Genomic DNA, 19630 nt, shown 5'->3' on the forward strand with positions numbered 1-19630 from the left:
GGTGTCCAAAAAAAAAAAGATTGACAGGCACCTTAAACTTCTTGAATTCAACTATTATTGGGTTCAAACACACATTTACATTTGTGAACAGCCATCCACAAAACCACAATCCGTAAGGCATAAATAACTAAACGAGACAGCAGCAGTGTGATTCACATCAATGCGCTATGTACATATCAATAATAAGTGATATCCGTATCGCCGTAGACGACACCACTGCTCTCATCCTTTCCTCCAAGCGTTTATTCAAATTTGATCATCTTTGGATGCCGACAGCAGTCTCACCATTGGAAGACATAGCTTGGACTGTAGCCTACAAAAGCCTATTCCTGCTCTTCCCATGATCCATTAAACACATTTTGTGCGTCTTCATAGCGGTCAGACTCGCTCAGGTGGAACAAATTTAAATGTGCGCCTTTTTTCAATGCTGATTTGAATGTCATTGAGAAAACAGAGAAGTGTCAAAATTTGATTTGATTTGATTTTTTTTCGCAAACAAACTCCACTCTGAATATACAAGCAACCCTCGAAGTAATCATCTAGTTTTTCAAAAGTATCTGATACAATATTTTTGCTGGTACGTAACGGATTAAAGTAAAATAATAAAATCACTACATATGAATTGAGTTAAAGTACCTAAAATAAAATAAATAAGGTCAGGGGTTACAATTGTACAAACATATGATAGAGTTGAAAGAATACAGGGTTTTTTGTTGTTGTTCTTGACAAATTCTAGAGATTTCAAGTAAAAATGTATTGCATTTGGGGACAGATTTCAAATATTTGTTTTTGTGTATATTATATTTACCAGAGAGAATTAAGAAATTAACGACTAATTTAATTTTGTTTTCATTTGAATAATAACATATTACATATTTCATTGTAAATACATTGGTCTTATTAATTAAATAAAAAATGTGGACACTCGCTCCAAAATAACTTTACAGAGTCACACAGAAAATTTGTATTATATTTTCCCCTTCTTAATCACAGAACAGGCACATGTTCTCTAAATCCATTAATGTATCACTGCAAGGGTATATTTTGTGAAATATTATAAAATTAATTAATTAAACTTTATTTGATATACAAAATTTGTGAGGGAGCAACCAAGCTTTCTTACATTCAATTTCAGTAATATAAGCAATCCCAGATGAATTTCCCTCTAGATCTTGTTCATGGAATTAAAAAGTATGTATTATTACATTTCTTATCCAGCAGGGGGCAACCTTCTAACATAAATTGTGCATCTATCTTGACATGTTCTCCAAAACACATATGAGATTTCATAATTAAGACCTGAAAGTATTGCTTTGCATATATAATTAAATTCTTTATAATATATTGGTAAGTTGTATGTTTCTAAGAACTTTCTATACAAGAAAGTACTTTCTAAATTGTAGAATAGTAGTGAAAATACCAAAACTATGAAATAACACATATGGAATTATGTAGTGACCAAAAAAGTGTTAAACAAATCAAAATATATTTTATATTTGAAATTCTTCAAATAAATCTGGCTCTCATGAGGACCGCCAAAGGAAAGAAAGAGCCAGAGTTACCTCTGCAGTGGAGGATAAGTTCATTAGAGTTACCAGCCTCAGAAATTACTGCTCAAATAAATGCTTCACATAGTTCAAGTAACAGACACATCTCAACATCAGCTATTCAGAGGAGACTGTTACTTGCATTTAAGAGCAGTTGGAGGCCACGGAAGGAGAGTTGTATGGCATTGAAGCTTGTCTGGAGGTTAGTTAACACGGTGTCCAAAGAGGGGCCAGAAGTATACAGAATAGTGTCGTCTGCGTAGAGGTGGATCAGAGAATCACCAGCAGCAAGAACGACATCATTGATGTATACAGAGAAGAGAGTCGGCCCGAGAATTGAACCCTGTGGCACCCCCATAGAGACTGCCAGAGGTCCAGACCACACACTAAACTCTATCAGAAAAGTAGTTGGTAAACCAGGCGATGCAATCATTTGAGAAACCCAGGCTGTCGAGTCTGCCAATAAGAATGTGGTGATTGACAGAGTCCAAAGCCTTGGCCAGGTTGATGAATACGGCTGCACTGTACTGTCTTTTATCGATGGCGGTTATGATGTCGTTTAGGACCTTGAGCGTGGCTGAGGTGCACCCATGACCAGCTCTGAAACAGTGGGATTCGAAATGATCTGTAATCTGTTTGTTAACTTGGCTTTCGAAGACCTTAGTAAGACAGGGTAGGATAGATATAGGTCTGTAGCAGTTTGGGTCTAGAGTGTCACCCCCTTTGAAGAGGGGGATGACCGCGGCAGCTTTCCAATCTTTGGGAATCTCAGACGATACGAAAGATAGGTTGAACAGGCTAGTAATAGGGGTTGCAACATTTTCGGCAGATCATTTTAGAAAGAGAGGGTCCAGATCGTCGAGCCCGGCTGATTTGTAGGGGTCCAGATTTTGCAGCTCTTTCAGAACATCAGCTATCTGGATTTGGGTGGAGAAATGGTGGAGGCATGGATGGGTTGCTATGGAGAGTTCCGGGCAGTTGACCGGGGCCTACCCCGGTAGCAAGGTGAAAAGCATGGCCAGCCGTATAGAAATGCTTATTGAAATTCTCAATTATAGTGGATTTATCAGTGGTAACAGTGTTTCCTAGCAGTGCAGTGGGCAGCTGGGAGGAGGTGCTCTTATTCATGGACTTTACAGTGTTCCAGAACTTTTTGAGTTTGTACTACAGGATGCAAATTTCTGTTTGAAAAAGCTAGCCTCATCTTTCCTAACTGCCTGTGTATATTTGATCCTAACTTCCCTGAACAGCTGCATATCACGGGGGCTAATCGATGCTAATGCAGAACGCCACAGGATGTTTTTGTGCTGGTCAAGGGCAGACAGGTCTGGAGTGAACCAAGGAATATATCTATTCCTAGTTCTACATTTTGTGAATGGGGCATGCTTATTTAATATGGTGAGGAAGGCACTTTTAAAGAATAACAAGGCATCCTCCACTGATGGGATGAGGTCAAATCCATTACAGACCTGGATAGTAAGACAGAACTCTGCAGGCTATCTTTGCAGTAGATTGCAACACCGCCCCCTTTAGCAGTTCTATCTTGGCGGGAAATGTTATAGTTAGTAATGGAGATTTCAGGGTTTTTGGGGGTTTTCCTAAGCCAGGACTCAGACAAGGCTAAGACATCCGGGTTGGCAGAGTGTGCTAAAACAGTGAATAAAACAAACTTAGGGATTAGGCTTCTCGTGTTAACATGCATGAAACCAAGGCTTTTTCAGTTACAGAAGTCAACAAATGAGAGCATCTGGGGAGTAGGAAGTGGGGCTAGGCACTGCAGGACCTGGATTAACCTCTACATCACCAGAGGAACAGAGGAGAAGTAAGATAAGGTTAAGGCAAAAGACTATACGAACTGGCCATCGAGCAGATTCAGAACAGAGAGTAAAAGAAGCAGATTTCTGGACACAATAGCAATAACTATTCAAGGCATAGTGTACAGACAAAGGTAAGGTAGGATGTAAGTACATTGGAGGTAAACCTAGGCTGAGATGAGTTGGACTGCAGAGTGAAGGAAAAGCAGCCAACAAGTGCTCAGCATATGTAGGAACTCCTTCAAAACTGTTGGAAACGCATTCCAAGTGAAGCTGGCTGAGAGAATGCCAAGTGTGCAAAGCTGTCATTAAGGCAAAGGGTGGCTACTTTGAAGAATCTCAAATATATTTTGGTTTGGTTACTACATTATTCCATATGTCTTATTTCATAGTTTTTATATCTTCACTATTATTCTACAATGTAGAAAATAGTAAATATAAAGAAAAATCCTTGAATGAGTAGGTGTGTCCAAACATTTGACTGGTACTGTATATATATGCAGTATATATTTCTTTACTGAAAAATTTAATAAATAATTAACCAAACTGTGCAGCGGACATTTGATGAATTGTAAGAGACACTGTTCCTAACACCTAAAAGCTCAATGACATTAAAAGATTGTCAAGCCAAGCATTTGATATTGGGTATGGAGGGATGTATTTTCTGTTTGTCCAGATTGACAGTCTTATTTATTGTGGTGTTGAAAACACAAACCATGATATTGAAGCACCCAAAGTCAGTATGCTTTGTTTATTGGTTGTGTGGTGCACTGGCACAGAAACCTGTTGGTGGTACAATTATTATTTGTTTTGCATATATTTTATATAATTATAAATATGGCATCAAAATGTTTAAAATGTGATGTCCTCCTAGCTGATGATTGTCTGCAGCCAGCTCTGATCGTAGTGTAGGTCTAGTGAAACAGGCAGTGAGATTGAGTGCGACTGTGGTGGTCAGAGAACCCTCAATCTTCTTGCTCTTCGCCCTGTGTGGCATCGACTGCTAAAGTGTCAAAGCTGATAACAGCGACGCTGCTGTTATTTGTGGTCGTAAACATTCTTTAGAATAAATAATATGAGGGAGGAGGTTTTGGACATTTAAGACAACAAGAGTAGAGAACAGCTCTTCCAGTCCATTTCAAACTGTGTCTAAAGGAATGTTGTTTGACTTCTTTTTAAAGAACTCATTGATTGAAATGTCTTTCATTGAATAGAACAAGCAGGCTGAGCCCTCCTACAGAATGAACCAAATGCAGAAGAATGACAATATAGTGTTCATTATCACACCAGAGGCAAGGCCCTGAGACTTCACAACAAAGCTCCATGTTTAATTAAAACCAGACAGAATTACACACAAATAGGCACAAATGTACATTTGAAAAAAAAGGTCAATAAAACCTTATCTACTTTCTAATTCCCTTTGGTCCATTTCCACACGGTGGTTCTGTGCATCTTTAATATAGGTGAAGTGACTGTAAATGGTATGAGTCAGAGTTGACATTGAAACAATACTGACTTTGACCAGAGGCACTTTACTACTGTAGTTTCCCTCTACAAGCTCTGAGGAAGTCTACAAAACTATAAATAACTCTTAACTCACAGTTAGTTAACACTAATTCGTTTTCTTAACGCATATCATATTAAAGACTTTTTCCTTCTACTCAAATCAAGATTAGCTAACACCAGCAACACACACATTTAACAAAGTGGTACATTGATTTGTTGAGTAGAGCTAACAATAAGCATGTTTAACAAGCAGAGTGATTGAGGATAAGAGCATATTAGAAAACATGGTCAAACAAGACAAAGCGTTTGAGGTTCCATCAAGCGATGCATGACTCAGTGACGGTTCATTTTCAAGTATTTAACATCACAGCTTCGGTGATTACATGGACTTTTATTGTGAGTCATGTTATTAGGTCAAAGTTCATCCTCACATTAAATGAAAGACAGTCCATCGGCTTAAAAATGAAAGCTTGTTGTGATCATCTGGTAACCTGCCTCTATTGTTCAGGAAAGGGCTTCGAAAGTACAGAACATTGCAACGGATTGTTTTTCTACAAAAACATATTGCTTGTTTTGATAATGTGACGTAGAAAATGCCATGGATTGCAATACGTCATGATTCCAATATGCAACGTTACTTCAGATGCAGTTGCCCATTGCTTATAACAAGGAGAGGACGGTCAAAAAGTCAGTGGCGACGTCACATTCTGTTGATAGTGGGACGCAGTCTCTTCCTCAAAGAACCAACTTAGGGGAAGTGAAGAGGGAATACAACTGGCAAGTTCAAATGGCCATGACAGGAACATAAGACAGAGGGAAGAAAGAGGGGAGAAAGAAGAAACAAAGAAAGAAAGAGGGAAGAAACAAAGAAAGAGGAAAGAAAGAAAGAAGAAAGAGGGAAGAAAGAAAGAAAGAAGAAAGAGGGAAGAAAGAAAGAAAGAGGAAAGAAAGAAGAAAGAAAGAAAGAGGAAAGAAAGAAGAAAGAAAGAAAGGGGGAAGAAAGAAACAAAGAGGGAAGAAAGAGGGAAGAAAGAAAGAAAGAGGGAAGAAAGAAAGAAAGAGGGAAGACTTAACACATATACAGACTTGAGGAGTTAAGACCTCTTCCTCATTGTACAAAAATGATGTGGATGACATCTTCTCCATGTTTTTATACCATAGTAACTTGATCCTGAAAAACAACCAACAAAACAAAAGCATTATTCATGAGTCATTATGGGACTGAAACAGACTTCATGGGTACTCGGACAGAGAAGGAACTGAATTCATGGCAGACCGTCTCTCTGCCAAAGCAGGTATAACCTCATGCCAGGTATGATACAGGTTTAGTGAGTCACCACAGCCTCAAAACTTGCAATCAGCATAAATCTGTTTAATAGAGCAAAGTCATCACAGCTTCTGAATAGCAGGCAATAAAACTATGTTTCTTTAGCTGGGTTATAAAGACGACAAGGTGAAAACACTGAGACAATAGTCTGTTTATGTCAATGACCTTCACAATGGCCACATCTGGCTACCTCTTTAACACCAGTACAATAATAGCTAACCGCAGCAGATTTAAACAGTCACAGACAGTATCTATGAAAAGAAACAAAACAGGAGTGCTGCCTAGAGTCAAAATGTGAGAGTAAATCTCTGAAGTGGTTCTGTGGGAAAGGCCTTGTTAAAACTGCTTCAGAGTTAAGTCCAGCTTTAGTGAACCACCTTACATCACATTTCTAAAGAAGTTAAGCAATGAAGTCTCAGCCTGTCTGAAGTAAATCGCTCAGGTCCTTTAGAAATGCACAGTATTTCCACTGGCAGGAAAATAAGGTGAATTGAAGCAGGTAATCAGTAACTAAGTCTAATACACAGGTCTCACTCTGACATATTCAAACCCCTTCCCTTACATTACAGCCTTATTATAATCCATTTTAGAATGTGTTTTCCTCAATCTACAAACAATACCCCATAGTGACAAAGTGAACAGTTATTTTTGCAAATGCATAAAAAAATTTAATTCCTTAATTTAAGTATTCAGACCAGACCAGTCCTTGATGAAAACCTGCTCCAGAGCACTCAGAACCTCAGACTGGGGCGAAGGTTCACCTTCCAACAGGACAACGACCCTAGACAACGCAGGAGTGGCTTCGGAAAAAGACTGTCCTTGAGTGGCCCAGCCAGATATCAAACTTAAACTTGATCGAACATCTCTGTAGAGACCTGAAAACGGCTGTGCAGCGACACTGCCCATACAACCTGAGGATCAGGGAGGCAGGGTAGCCTAGTGGTTAGAGCGTTGGACTAGTAACCAAAAGGTTGCAAGTTCAAATCCCCGAGCTGACAAGGTACAAATCTGTCGTTCTGCCCCTGAACAGGCAGTTAACCCACTGTTCCTAGGCCATCATTGAAAATAAGAATTTGTTCTTAACTGACTTGCTTAGTAAAATAAAGGTAAAATAAAATAAATCTGCAGAGAATAATGGGAGAAACTCCCCAAATACAGGTGTGCCAACATTCTGGTGTCATACCCAAGAAGACGCTGCCAAAGGTGCCTCAACAAAGTACTGAATAAAGGGTCTGAATTAGGGATGCACAATATATCAGTGAACATATCAGAATCATGCAATATTAGCTAAAAATGCCAACATCAGTATCGGCCCCATCAATTTCTAGTTTAACACCCCAATGTGCTAAACCGATGTCAAAGCTGACTTGCATACCTATATTTTTATTTTATATATTTTTACCTTTATTTAACTATTCAAGTCAGTTAAGAACAATTCTTATTCTTATTTTCTTAAATTCTTATTTTCAATGACGGCCTCAAACAGTGGGTTAACTGCCTTTTCAGGGGCAGAACGACAGATTTGTACCTTGTCAGCTCGGGGATTTGAACTTGCCTTTCGGTTGCTAGTCCAACGCTCTAACCACTAGGCTACGCTGCCGCAAAACGTGATGATGATGATGTAATAACAGCACGTAAAATTTTGCACAACACAGCATTCCTAAACTAGCCCACAATGTCTGCTGTGTGGATTGAGCAGTCATTTGAAAGATTAACAAAATTTCAGGAGACCATTCAAAAAGGGTAAAATCCATTAAAGCCAAGATAATTGAATTCATTGCCCTTGACAATCAACCACTCTGTCGTGGGTGATGTTGGCTTTCGCCGACTGGTCAGACACCGGTACACACTACACACACTATTTTTCAGATGTTGCCCTAACAGAGTTACACAGTCACTGCTATCAGCTTCACGACATACACACTATGGAACGCCGTTTGGGTCTTTTCATGCCAAAAAAGATACAGTAGCACTGTCAAAGCTGTACAGAAAAAAGGCTGCAAACAAGCAAACACCGGCCACAAACACTGTTTACACAATACCGCGTTGGTAATAAATCATTATCTGTTCAACCGCAACTTCTGGGGTAGCTAGCTTTAGCTTGGTACCTAAGCTAGCACCAATACAACCAGCCTGAAAACAATTACCAGTAGAACCTGCAGTCATTTTCATCATTCTTTGCAATGATTTAGGAATCCTTGTGAGTAAGCATTAGCTAGGTTTCCACTTGTTCGCCTATTGAAATTCAGTTCATGAAAATAAATAGCTAACTTAACCCTGTTACCCAAAGCTAGTTATAAGCAGCCAGCTAGCTTCATCTGGCTAGTGAGGCTCGACCGCACCAGGTTGTGTTGTGAAGCTAGCCACAATAATGATTAGGCACAATAGTGGAATTTGCAGTTTGCCTTCAGAATAAAAGTATGTCATTGACAGTAATGCAAATGAATACAAATAATAGAATTAAGCCATACTTTTATTTTGAAGGCTAAATGCAAAGTCCACTATTGTGGCTAATCCTTATTGTGGCTAGCTTCACATAGATGAGTCCGACCATTAAATCAATTAAGAACTGTCTTATAAATTAGGGTTATTTTAGATGACACCTAGCTATATAGTTAGCTAGCTAACACTAACTACTGAAACAGATGTGTTATCTTCTTTGACACGCAAAGACCCAAACAGCGTTCAATAGAAATATGTTCACCTCTTGCACTGAGATGCAGTGCCTTAGACCACTGCCTCCATGTGTGTGTTAACTATTTAACTGTACTAGAATGCTTAAAAGATGGCTAAAATTGTAAATATCGGTTATCGTTATCATGTTTGGCAAGGAAAATATCGGATATTGTATTGGCCAAAAAATGTCATATTGGTGCATCACAAGTTTGAATACTTCTGTAAATGTGATCAGTTTTTTTAAAATAAATTTGCTTAAAAAGTCTTTTTTTTTTTTTTTACAGTTTTTGCTTTGTCATTATTGGGTATTGTGTATAGACTGAGGGGGAAAAATAATTGAATCTATTTTAGAACAAGGCTGTAACGTAGCAAAATGTGGAAAAAGTCAAGGGGTCTGAATACTTTCTGAATGCGCTGTATTATCGGAGATAGTACTGTCACTGGTACTAGCACCATCACCACTGAGTACAGGAAATATTGTCATGTGTACTAGAAACGGTACCATTACTGCTGTTACACCCAGTAGGGTGGGTGGGTTGAGAACCACTATCGATACCACTGGGACTACCACTGGTAGCAGTGGTACTATAGCAGTGGTATTACTGTAATGTTAGAGTAGTCCATTTGTCTTCAAGACAAAGTAAACACACAAACATGTCTTGATGAAAGTGTAAGCAACTAGTCTACGCAAATAGAAGCTAAGTTTAAAAACAGATGACTTTCCTCCATGCAAATAGCTGCTCACTGTCATCTTGTGACTAAGCATTTCCTGTACCATCTGCAATGATGCTTGGTAAATGCCAGTAAGGCCCAGGCAGCATTGCAATAACCCCACCCAGTCATAAAATGCATGCCTGAACATGTCCTGAGGGTTTACATAATTCATGGGTATTGTTTTGGTACTCACCCATCCTCCCTGCTGGGTGATCCAGCCTGCCAGCCGGGTGTTAATGAAGGCAGTCATACAAGACTGGATGGTGGCTCTAAGGTCAGGACAGGTCTTCTTAACGTACAGACCCAGGGCCATGGAGGCCCTCAGTAGCTGCATCTCAGGGGCCACCTCTGCTCTCTGGGTCGCACACAGGCTGTCCACGGTACGTGCAAACTCCTCCACCGCCTGGGGAGGGCGAGAGGGGGGGGGGGGAACAGGCGGTTACCCTCAAACTCCAGGGCGTCGTCCTTTTCAATATGATTCTGTAAAAGCATGTATCTCAAGTTGGGATTCTGCCCTATATGTTAGTTCAGCCCCAGAGCTGTACAAATTTAGAGGAAGTATTACACTATTTTCATATCCTGTTCTAACTGGCCCTTTTATTGAGTCAAACATGTTGCATAGTGCTTTGTGGGTTGTTTATTTATTTGATTCTTTAATTTACTCTTAGGCCAGAGAAAATTGATTCACTATATTTAAGGATGATGCAATAACCATGAATTTAACCAACTGTTTCTTTATAATGAGGGACTTCCCACGTTTAACCTGGACACAAAAATATTAGAAATTTGCGCTGGCTTCAACCATGACGGCATGAGAGAAATGAAACATCTGCAGGTGTGAGCGTGTGTTTTTCACTGTCCAATCCGAGGCTCACAAATGACCTGACATGATCTGAGGCGGTTTGGTCTCTTGGGCATCAACTTGGGAAAGACTCAAGGAAGAGCGGACAATGCATTATAAACATATATTGGCCCAAAAATAACACCGATTTCTTTTCTTCTCGGGGTGTGGAGAAAACTGAGGCGGGGTATCTGTTAAACAGTAATTCAACTTTGTCCAGCCTTACCAAAGAACCTAACCACACACGCTCCGTGTCTCTAGGAAATGAAACAACCATATTAGACACCAACACACTGTACATGTATGATTCTGCACTGACAGCATCTTTACACAATTACAAAACTACTACCAAAGAATTGAATGTAGCCTACGTTAGTACGTTTGGAAGTGTCAAATGTTTGGCAAACTGGAGAAGTTTCTTATGTAATTATAAAAGATCCCAGAAATGTTCTATACGCACAAAAATCTTAATTCTCTCAAATGTTAAGCAAAAATGTGTTTACATCTCTGTTAGTGAACACTTCTCCTTTAGCAAAATAATCCATCCACCTGACAGGTGTGGCATATCAAGAAGCTGATTAAACAGCATGATCATTTTTTAAATTTTATTTAAACTAAGAAAGTGAGTTATGAACAAATTCTTATTTATAATGACGGCCTACCCCGGCCAAACCCAGACGACGCTGGGCCAATTGTGCACCACCCTATGGGACTCCCAATCATGGCTGGATGTGATACAGCCTGGATTTGAACCAGGGACTGTCGTGACGCCTCTTGCACTGAGATGCAGTGACTTAGACCGCTGCGACCATCGAGAGCACCATCATTACACAGGTACACCTTGTGCTGGGGACGATAAAAGGACACTAAGATGTACAGTTGTCACAACAGAATGCCGCAGTTGAAGGAGCGTGCAATTAGCATGCTGACTGCAGGAATGTCAACCAGAGCTGTTGCCAGAGAACTGAATCTTAATTTATCTAACATTAGCCACCTCTAACTTTGTTTTGGAGAATTTGTGTTGCAGTATGTACAACCGGCCTCAATCACAGCCCACGTGTAACTACTCCAGGCCAAGACCTCCAAATCCAGCTTCTTCACCTGCAGGTGAGACCAGCCACCCAGACAGCTGATGAAACTGTGGGTTTCCACAACCAGAGAATTTCTGCACAAACTGTCAGAAACCGTCCCAGGGAAGCTCATCTGCGTGCTCGTCGTCCTCACCAGGGTCTTAACCTGACTGCAGTCCGGTGTTGCAACCAACTTCAGTGGGAAAATGCTCACCTTCGATGGCCAATGGCACGCTGGAGAAGTGTGCTCTTCAGAGATGAATCCTGGTTTCAACTGTACCAGGCAGATGGCAGACAGTGTATGGCGTTATGTTGGCGAGCGGTTTGCTGATGTCAACGTTGTGCACAGTGTACAGTATGGACAGGAATAAGCCAAGAACAACAAACACAATTGCATTTTATCAATGGCAATTTGAATGCACAGAGATACCGTGACGAGATCCTGAGGCCAATTGTCGTGCCATTCCTCCGCCGTCTCATGTTCCAGCATGATAATGCACGGCCCAATGTCACAAGGATCTGTTCACAATTCCTGGAAGCTGTAAATGTCCCAGTTCTTCCATGGCCTGCATACTCAGACATGTCACCCATTGAGCATGTTTGGGATGTTCTGGATCGATATGTACGACAGCGTGTTCTAATTTACGCCAATATCCAGCAACTTTGCACAGCCATTGAAGACGACAGGGACAACATTCCACAGGCCATAATCAACGGCCTGATCAACTCTATGCGAAGGAGATGTGTCGACACTGCATGATGCAAATGGTGGTCACACCAGATACTGACTGGTTTCCAGATCTACGCCCCTATTTTTTTTTTTTTAAGGTATCCGTGACCAACATATGCATCTCTGTATTCCCAGTCATGTGAAATACATAGATTAGGGTTTAATTTATTTATTTCAATTGACTGATTTCCTTATATGAACTGTAATTCAGTAAAATCTGTTGTGTTATATTTTTGTTCAGAGAAAAAGATCTCTAAAGTGAAACACAAACAGTAACATTGCTACACTAGGTTGGACTACTGCTATAGTCTGTGACTCAGTTGGGAGTGCACAGAGTTAAAATGTAGGGCAGCAGTGAGTAAAAACAAGCTAGAGTTGTCCCTTCTTAGTTAACACGCAGGACTTGTAAACACCTGCATTATGTCTGAGGAACAGACCACGTCACGTAAACAATCATTCTAAATTGAAACACTTCCTGGTTCAGAATGTTGCATCTGTGTGCTCTACCATGATGTGATAATGAAACTTATCTAACCTCACACCATCACACACTTCAATAGGTACCACTATTTCACGACACCTGTAGCACCAACACTATACACACATCTGTCTAACTATTTAACTTAAGCCAATGGTTGTAGTGCAGGTTGTATGTAGGCCACAAACAGGAATATTGTGGGGTTTGACAAGGCATTATTGTGTGTGTGTGTGTGTGTCATATTATACAACGGGTGGGTCTAATCCTGAATCCTGATTGGTTAATTAAAAGCGCACTTGAGCAGGTGTATCCCTGCTAAATCTATGACCTTAAACTGCTTATTTACTCTGTTCCATCAACACAGGCAGGGAAGTTAGTAATTTGATCTCCACTATAAAAAGCATCTAGACATTATCTCACATTTCTTTTAGACTAACATTTTGTCTGCAACAGCGGAGATTTGTATAAACCTTGCTGTCTATCTCTCCGATATTTGCAACATTGCTTTAATATTCAAATTCCATCTCCAACTATCCCATAGTAATGAACGTGTAACGTTAGGTGTTGGGATGAGAGAGAGGCAGGCAGCGTTCTCAGCCAGTCGAAATCCTGAATCAGCTGGCATCATTTTTATGGATATATACAAAGAAATTAAAATTGAAAAAAAGGTCAAACGAAACGCAGCTAGTTTGCCGTCTTTCCAGCTTCATCTTGAAGTTAGTGTGTTAGCTGTGTTGTTGGCCAGCTCCTCCGAACAACATTGTCTTAACGAGAGAGCACATGTTCTATACCAGGCAGAAGCGCGCCTCATTAGCCTATTGTTATAGATGTATCCAAATAAAATGTCACAAGAGAATAGTTTAAACAAATGCAGCTACTTATGTTATTCTGTCTGCACTGTTTGACGTGACTGTAAATTAGCCCTAGTTGGCTAACAAGGGATAAGAACGTTGCCAGCCAGTATGGCAATGGACCATTTAGAACAATGACTGGGTCGCGTCCATAAATACAGAACAAAGACACTGACTGGGTCACGTCCATAGATACAGAACAGAGACTGGGTCACGTCCATAGATGGGGCGGCAGGGTAGCCTAGTGGTTAGAGCGTTGGACTAGTAACCGGAAGGTTGCGAGTTCAAACCCCCGAGCTGACAAGGTACAAATCTGTCGTTCTGCCCCTGAACTGGTAGTTAACCCACTGTTCCCAGGGCGTCATTGAAAATAAGAATTTGTTCTTAACTGACTTGCCTGGATAAATAAAGGTAAAATAAAATAAAAAAAGATACAGAACAGAGACTGGGTCACGTCCATAGATACAGAACAAAGACAATGACTGGGTCACGTCCATAGATACAGAACAGAAACAATGACTGGGTCACGTCCATAGATACAGAACAGAGACTGGGTCACGTCCATACATACAGAACAGAGACAACGACTGGGTCGCGTCCATAGATACAGAACAAAGACTGGGTCACGTCCATAGATACAGAACAAAGACTGGGTCGCGTCCATACATACAGAACAGAGACTGGGTCACGTCCATAGATACAGAACAAAGACTGGGTCACGTCCATAGATACAGAACAAAGACTGGGTCGCGTCCATACATACAGAACAGAGACTGGGTCGCGTCCATACATACAGAACAGAGACTGGGTCGCGTCCATAGATACAAAGACAATGACTGGGTCGTGTTTCTGGCAACCAAACCAATAGAACAAACGACCAGCCGGTTTAGGTAGCAACCCTAGATTTGTTTCGGGACTAAATCTTGTGGAAAGATGAAATAGTATGAATACAATAATCAAAATAACTTTAATGAAAATATGTCAATCATTATTTGAATATGTTGTTAACCCGTAGTATAAAAGTGAGAATGCCATCGAAGCCGGTGTTTGGAGGATATATTGGCACGGTTCGCCGGTCCAAGACGAACAACACCAGTGCCAATGTATCCTCCTAACACGGCCTCATAGAACAAACAGTAAGCTTACCTTGTCTGCAACTGCTTGTTGGAGTTTTCTGATATGAGGCTGGATAAACGTAACATCAAAATCATCTCCAAGTTCCCTCAGTTTATCAGCTATTACAACTGGGTCAAACCCGTCATCTGCAAAACACGTCAGGTGATCTGTAAGTCATTCATGATCTGGGATCAGTTTACCCTCCCCAACTCCTAACTTTACTGTATGATTAGGGTAGAAAACAGCGGCAGGTACTCAATCTTACTCTCTCCAGTCTTACTGACGAACTTCGGTTCTGGAGAGGATCCAACCCAGCCGAGCATTGAAAACAAATTCCGATTCAAAATAAGAAAACCCTAGCCTCCTGTTGAGTAGACCGTGTTTCAATTTAATCAACATAATATGCCTGAAGAAATTACAGTTCTCATTGTGAAATTATTACCATCGCCAGGTCCATCAGACTCAATGCCTCCGTCCACCCTCCGATTACATACTGGGTTCTGCTCCTCTTCAAAGAAGCAACTAATAATATCAAATGTCTGTTGTTCTATATCTCTTGGAGACATAGTTAAACACCTTCAACAACGTCCGTGAAACGGAAGACAGATAATTTATGTCGATGGTTCCTCAATCGTGACTAGACGAGTAAATGCGGCACGCCTAGATCTCATCTACCCGAGATATGGGCTTCCTCGACAGTGCAGCCGAATAACTGATCTACAAATCACCTTCCATAAGAAATAACTAACTACTCATTATTATTTGTATATCAGTCAGTCACAATTTACCCATGATACATTACGGTTTTGCTCTTCTTTGATGATCAAATTAACTGATCTCCAAATCATCTTCCATTATAACTAACTATTCATTAACATTTGTAGATCAGTTAGCCACAATTTACCCATGATACATTACGGTTGTGATCTTCTTTGATGAGGTTTAAAGGCTGTTGGCATCCAATAAATGTTGCATTACCGCCCCCTATTAGACTGGAGTATAACGCCCTTATACTTTGCTTAAAAATAAATAAAACTAATACTCTACCATCTAACACTGCACTCACAAATTCAAAATAACACCACCCTACTCCACTATTTAAATCTATTTAGTCCTACCTCAGTCCAACAACCTGAAAGGATGGAACAGCACCACTTACATGCTGACCAGACCGGACACGTCACGTGCGCGAGCGTTGCAAAATAAATGTAGAAATCCATGTTATTCAATTATTGCACCCACACTGCTCGCGCGCGCCAGCGGTAGAAGTCATTCCTATTTCTGACGCAGATCTCGCTGCAAGTCCTGCCTCTCCCATCTCCTCATTGGTTTATAGAAGCAGGTACCCACGTGCCATCTCCTCATTGGTTATAAACACGTGGGTGATTGAAAAATGAACTGTTTTACCGGTCGTTGTGGTAATACTATGAAAGTTTAGATGCCAATCACCATATAAGTTCAAAGATGAAAAAGCCTGGAAGGAGGAGAGATGACTAGAAACGATTCGGTTGATGTGTGGATTAATTGTCGGAGTAGAGGACCTTGTGCATTTCAGATAAAATAACAACTCAATGTTTATATCCCAGGACAAATTAGCTAGCAACAGCACGCTAGCTAAATAGAACAAATTAGCTAGCATGTGCAAGCTAGCTAGCTAAATTTCCATACATGTTTAATGCTTTTCGACCTGTCCCCAAATTAATGTAATTGGTTCAGAGTTTGTTTTGACATTTTAACCTGCATGTCATGATCGCGTTTGGTGTGGGTTGACAAAATAAATTTATGCATGATGGCACACGATGGCACACAATGGCGCACTTGTTGGTTCATCCCTCTGTACTGGTACAGATCTACTACTCACACTACTCCCCTCAGGATCCCTCCCCCTTGACCCATCTTCCTCTACTTTCTTCACTGCCTCAACATATGACAACTTCTGTACTAATCTAACTCTGGAAACGTCAACCTGCCACTCCCGCACTTTCCCCAATGCTACACATTCCTTTGTCTCATGGCCTTCCTCACACTTCTCACACCTAGGAACCTACACACCGCTGCCACATAGGAACCTCCCTCCTACACACCGCTGCCACATAGGAACCTCCCTCCTACACACTGCTGCCACATAGGAACCTCCCTCCTACACACCGCTGCCACATAGGAACCTCCCTCCTACACACCGCTGCCACATAGGAACCTCCCTCCTACACACTGCTGCCACATAGGAACCTCCCTCCTACACACCGCTGCCACATAGGAACCTCCCTCCTACACAATGCTGCCACATAGGAACCTCCCTCCTACACACTGCTGCCACCTAGGAACCTCCCTCCTACACACCGCTGCCACATAGGAACCTCCCTCCTACACACTGCTGCCACATAGGAACCTCCCTCCTACACACCGCTGCCACATAGGAACCTCCCTCCTACACACTGCTGCCACATAGGAACCTCCCTCCTACACACTGCTGCCACATAGGAACCTCCCTCCTACACACTGCTGCCACATAGGAACCTCCCTCCTACACACTGCTGCCACATAGGAACCTCCCTCCTACACACTGCTGCCACATAGGAACCTCCCTCCTACACACTGCTGCCACATAGGAACCTCCCTCCTACACACTGCTGCCACATAGGAACCTCCCTCCTACACACTGATGCCACATAGGAGCCTCCCTCCTACACACTGCTGCCACATAGGAACCTCCCTCCTACACACTGCTGCCAAATGCCCATAATTTTAACACCTGTAACAATGTAATGTATTCGGCATAAAAACTTCTAAAGGATAACTTATTTATCCTAACATCACTTTGTCGAGCAAAGACTCAACATCAAAACTCAAAAGAAAAGACAATGACTCTTCTGTTTCACCATTCCCACCACCCTGTCTGCGTTGCACCAAACGACAAGCATCACAAGCACCGAGAATCTTCCCCTTCAGTTGGTCAACTTCTACATTTACTGCTACCCCAGTAATCATTCCTTTCAATGGCACCCTTTTCTTGAGAGGAAAACAATTCACATTTCTTGCCCCCATTCGTTTAACGCGGAGCACCTTCTCCCGCTGACCAGCAGAAACAAACAATTATCACAAGACCTTTTCTGGTTACCCTCACCGATTCCACAGCACCCAACTCTGTTTTCACCCACCATGAAACCCCAAATGGATCAGCCAAAAGGCAAGGGTCCACTTTTTCCAAACACTTCACTCCTACTGTCACACACTCATCTTTATCCTGATCCTCGGTGCAAGCCTCTGGCTCTGAGAACTTCACCACACCGACCACCTCAAATACTTCACCCTCATTCACATCCATGTCTCCTCTTGTCTTCAGCTCACTCTGTTTACACTTTCTACCCTTCTTCTTTAACAAACCATCTCCCTTTTTTCTGCCATTGTTAACCGACACAAGCTCACCTTCTTCCTCCAAATCTCTCTCTTAGACCTCCTCTGCCTATCTTTTGTCCCCTCCATTCCAAGTATACTTCTCCTCATGATAATACTGCACTTCTCCTGACATACATCTTGTTATTGCCTTTTCAAGGGACGCCATTTAACCGGCTGTCACAATCTCCGTACAATCAGCAGGAACCCCTCGGGATGTTGGCCTTCTTTGCCTTCGGACAAAAAACGCTATAGTGTGCAACTGCAGCCTCTTACGGTTTTGATCCTCTCAAACACAGCCTTTGTATTCACTCTCTGTCTTGCATATCCTCGCATCCTCTATCCTCGCCTCCTTCTCTAAACCCATTGGAGGAGAAGGTCAAAGTGGAGGGACCTCTGGCTTTTAAATCAAATCCAATTGTATTGGTCACATACACGTGTTTAGCAGATGTTATTGTGGGTGTAGCGAAATGCTTATGTTTCTAGCTCCAACAGTGCAGTAATATCTAACAAGTAATATCTAAGAATTTCACAACATATACACAATACACACAAATCTAAGTAAAGGAATGTAATTAAGAATATGTAAATATATGGAGGAGCAATGTCAGAGCGGCATAGACTAAGATACAGTAGAATGGTATAGAATACAGCATATACATAAGAGATGAGTAATGCGAGATATGTAAACATTATTAAAGTGACTAGTGTTCCTTTTATTAAAGTGGCCAATGATATCAAGTCTATGTATATAGGCAGTCTGATGGCCTTGATAGAAGCTGTTTTTCAGTCTCTCTGTCCCAGCTTTGATGTATCTGTACTGACCTCGCCTTCTGGATGATAACGGGGTGAACAGGCAGCAGCTTGAGTGGTTGTTGTCCTTGATCTTTTTGGCCTTCCTGTGACATCGGGTGCTGTAGCTGTCCTGGAGGGCAGGTAGACCGCACCACCTTCTGGAGAGCCCTGTGGTTGCGGGCGGTGCAGTTACCAATACCAAGCGGTGATACAGCCCGATAGGATGCTCTCAATTGTGCATCTGTAAAAGTTTGTGAGCGCTTTAGGTGCCAAGCAAAATTTCTTCAGCCTCCTGAGGTTGAAGAGGCGCTCTTGAGCCTTTTTCTCCACAATGTCTGTGTGGGTGGACCATTTCAGGTTGTCAGTGATGTGTACACCGAGGAAATTTTAGTCATCAATCTAGTAAGAGGGCAATATTTACTTAATGTAGTAGTGTCCCCCCCTTAGAAGGCCTTTCACCTGGAATTTTTTATTTACGTCTGAGAAGAAAAAAAAACTTTTCAACCCATATGATCTAGTATTTTATTTATTCAACCTTTATTTAACTGTCAGTTAAGGCCAAATTCTTATTTACAATGATGGCCTATTACACAAAAGTATAATAAAAAATATACAAATATGATGGGTTCTGACTCCTAAACTTGAAATATTGTTAATTATCTGGTATCCTATGGAAATGAGGAGTGGCGTAGTCTACAACAGAAGTTAATGGTTATCTGTTGGAGGAATGTATATGGTGGATGCAATTAAGCTTGGAATGTACTGAGTAAAG

The 19630-nt window shown here is 41.3% G+C and overlaps 1 protein-coding gene across 1 annotated transcript; it reads right to left on the bottom strand.

The window, feature by feature from the left end:
• Window positions 1–4662: 4662 nt before the first annotated feature.
• Window positions 4663–15380, bottom strand: LOC135540368 (bcl-2-like protein 2). The gene is made up of 4 exons (XM_064966974.1): window positions 15113–15380; window positions 14701–14816; window positions 9778–9987; window positions 4663–6038 (listed from the first exon to the last, which is right to left on the bottom strand). Exons 1-4 carry the CDS (start codon window positions 15234–15236, stop codon window positions 6018–6020), a joined length of 471 nt encoding a protein of 156 aa, XP_064823046.1. The 5' UTR covers window positions 15237–15380; the 3' UTR covers window positions 4663–6017.
• Window positions 15381–19630: the final 4250 nt, after the last annotated feature.

The sequence above is a fragment of the Oncorhynchus masou genome, chromosome 5 (assembly GCF_036934945.1).
Source record: "Oncorhynchus masou masou isolate Uvic2021 chromosome 5, UVic_Omas_1.1, whole genome shotgun sequence".
Lineage (NCBI taxonomy): Eukaryota > Metazoa > Chordata > Actinopteri > Salmoniformes > Salmonidae > Oncorhynchus > Oncorhynchus masou.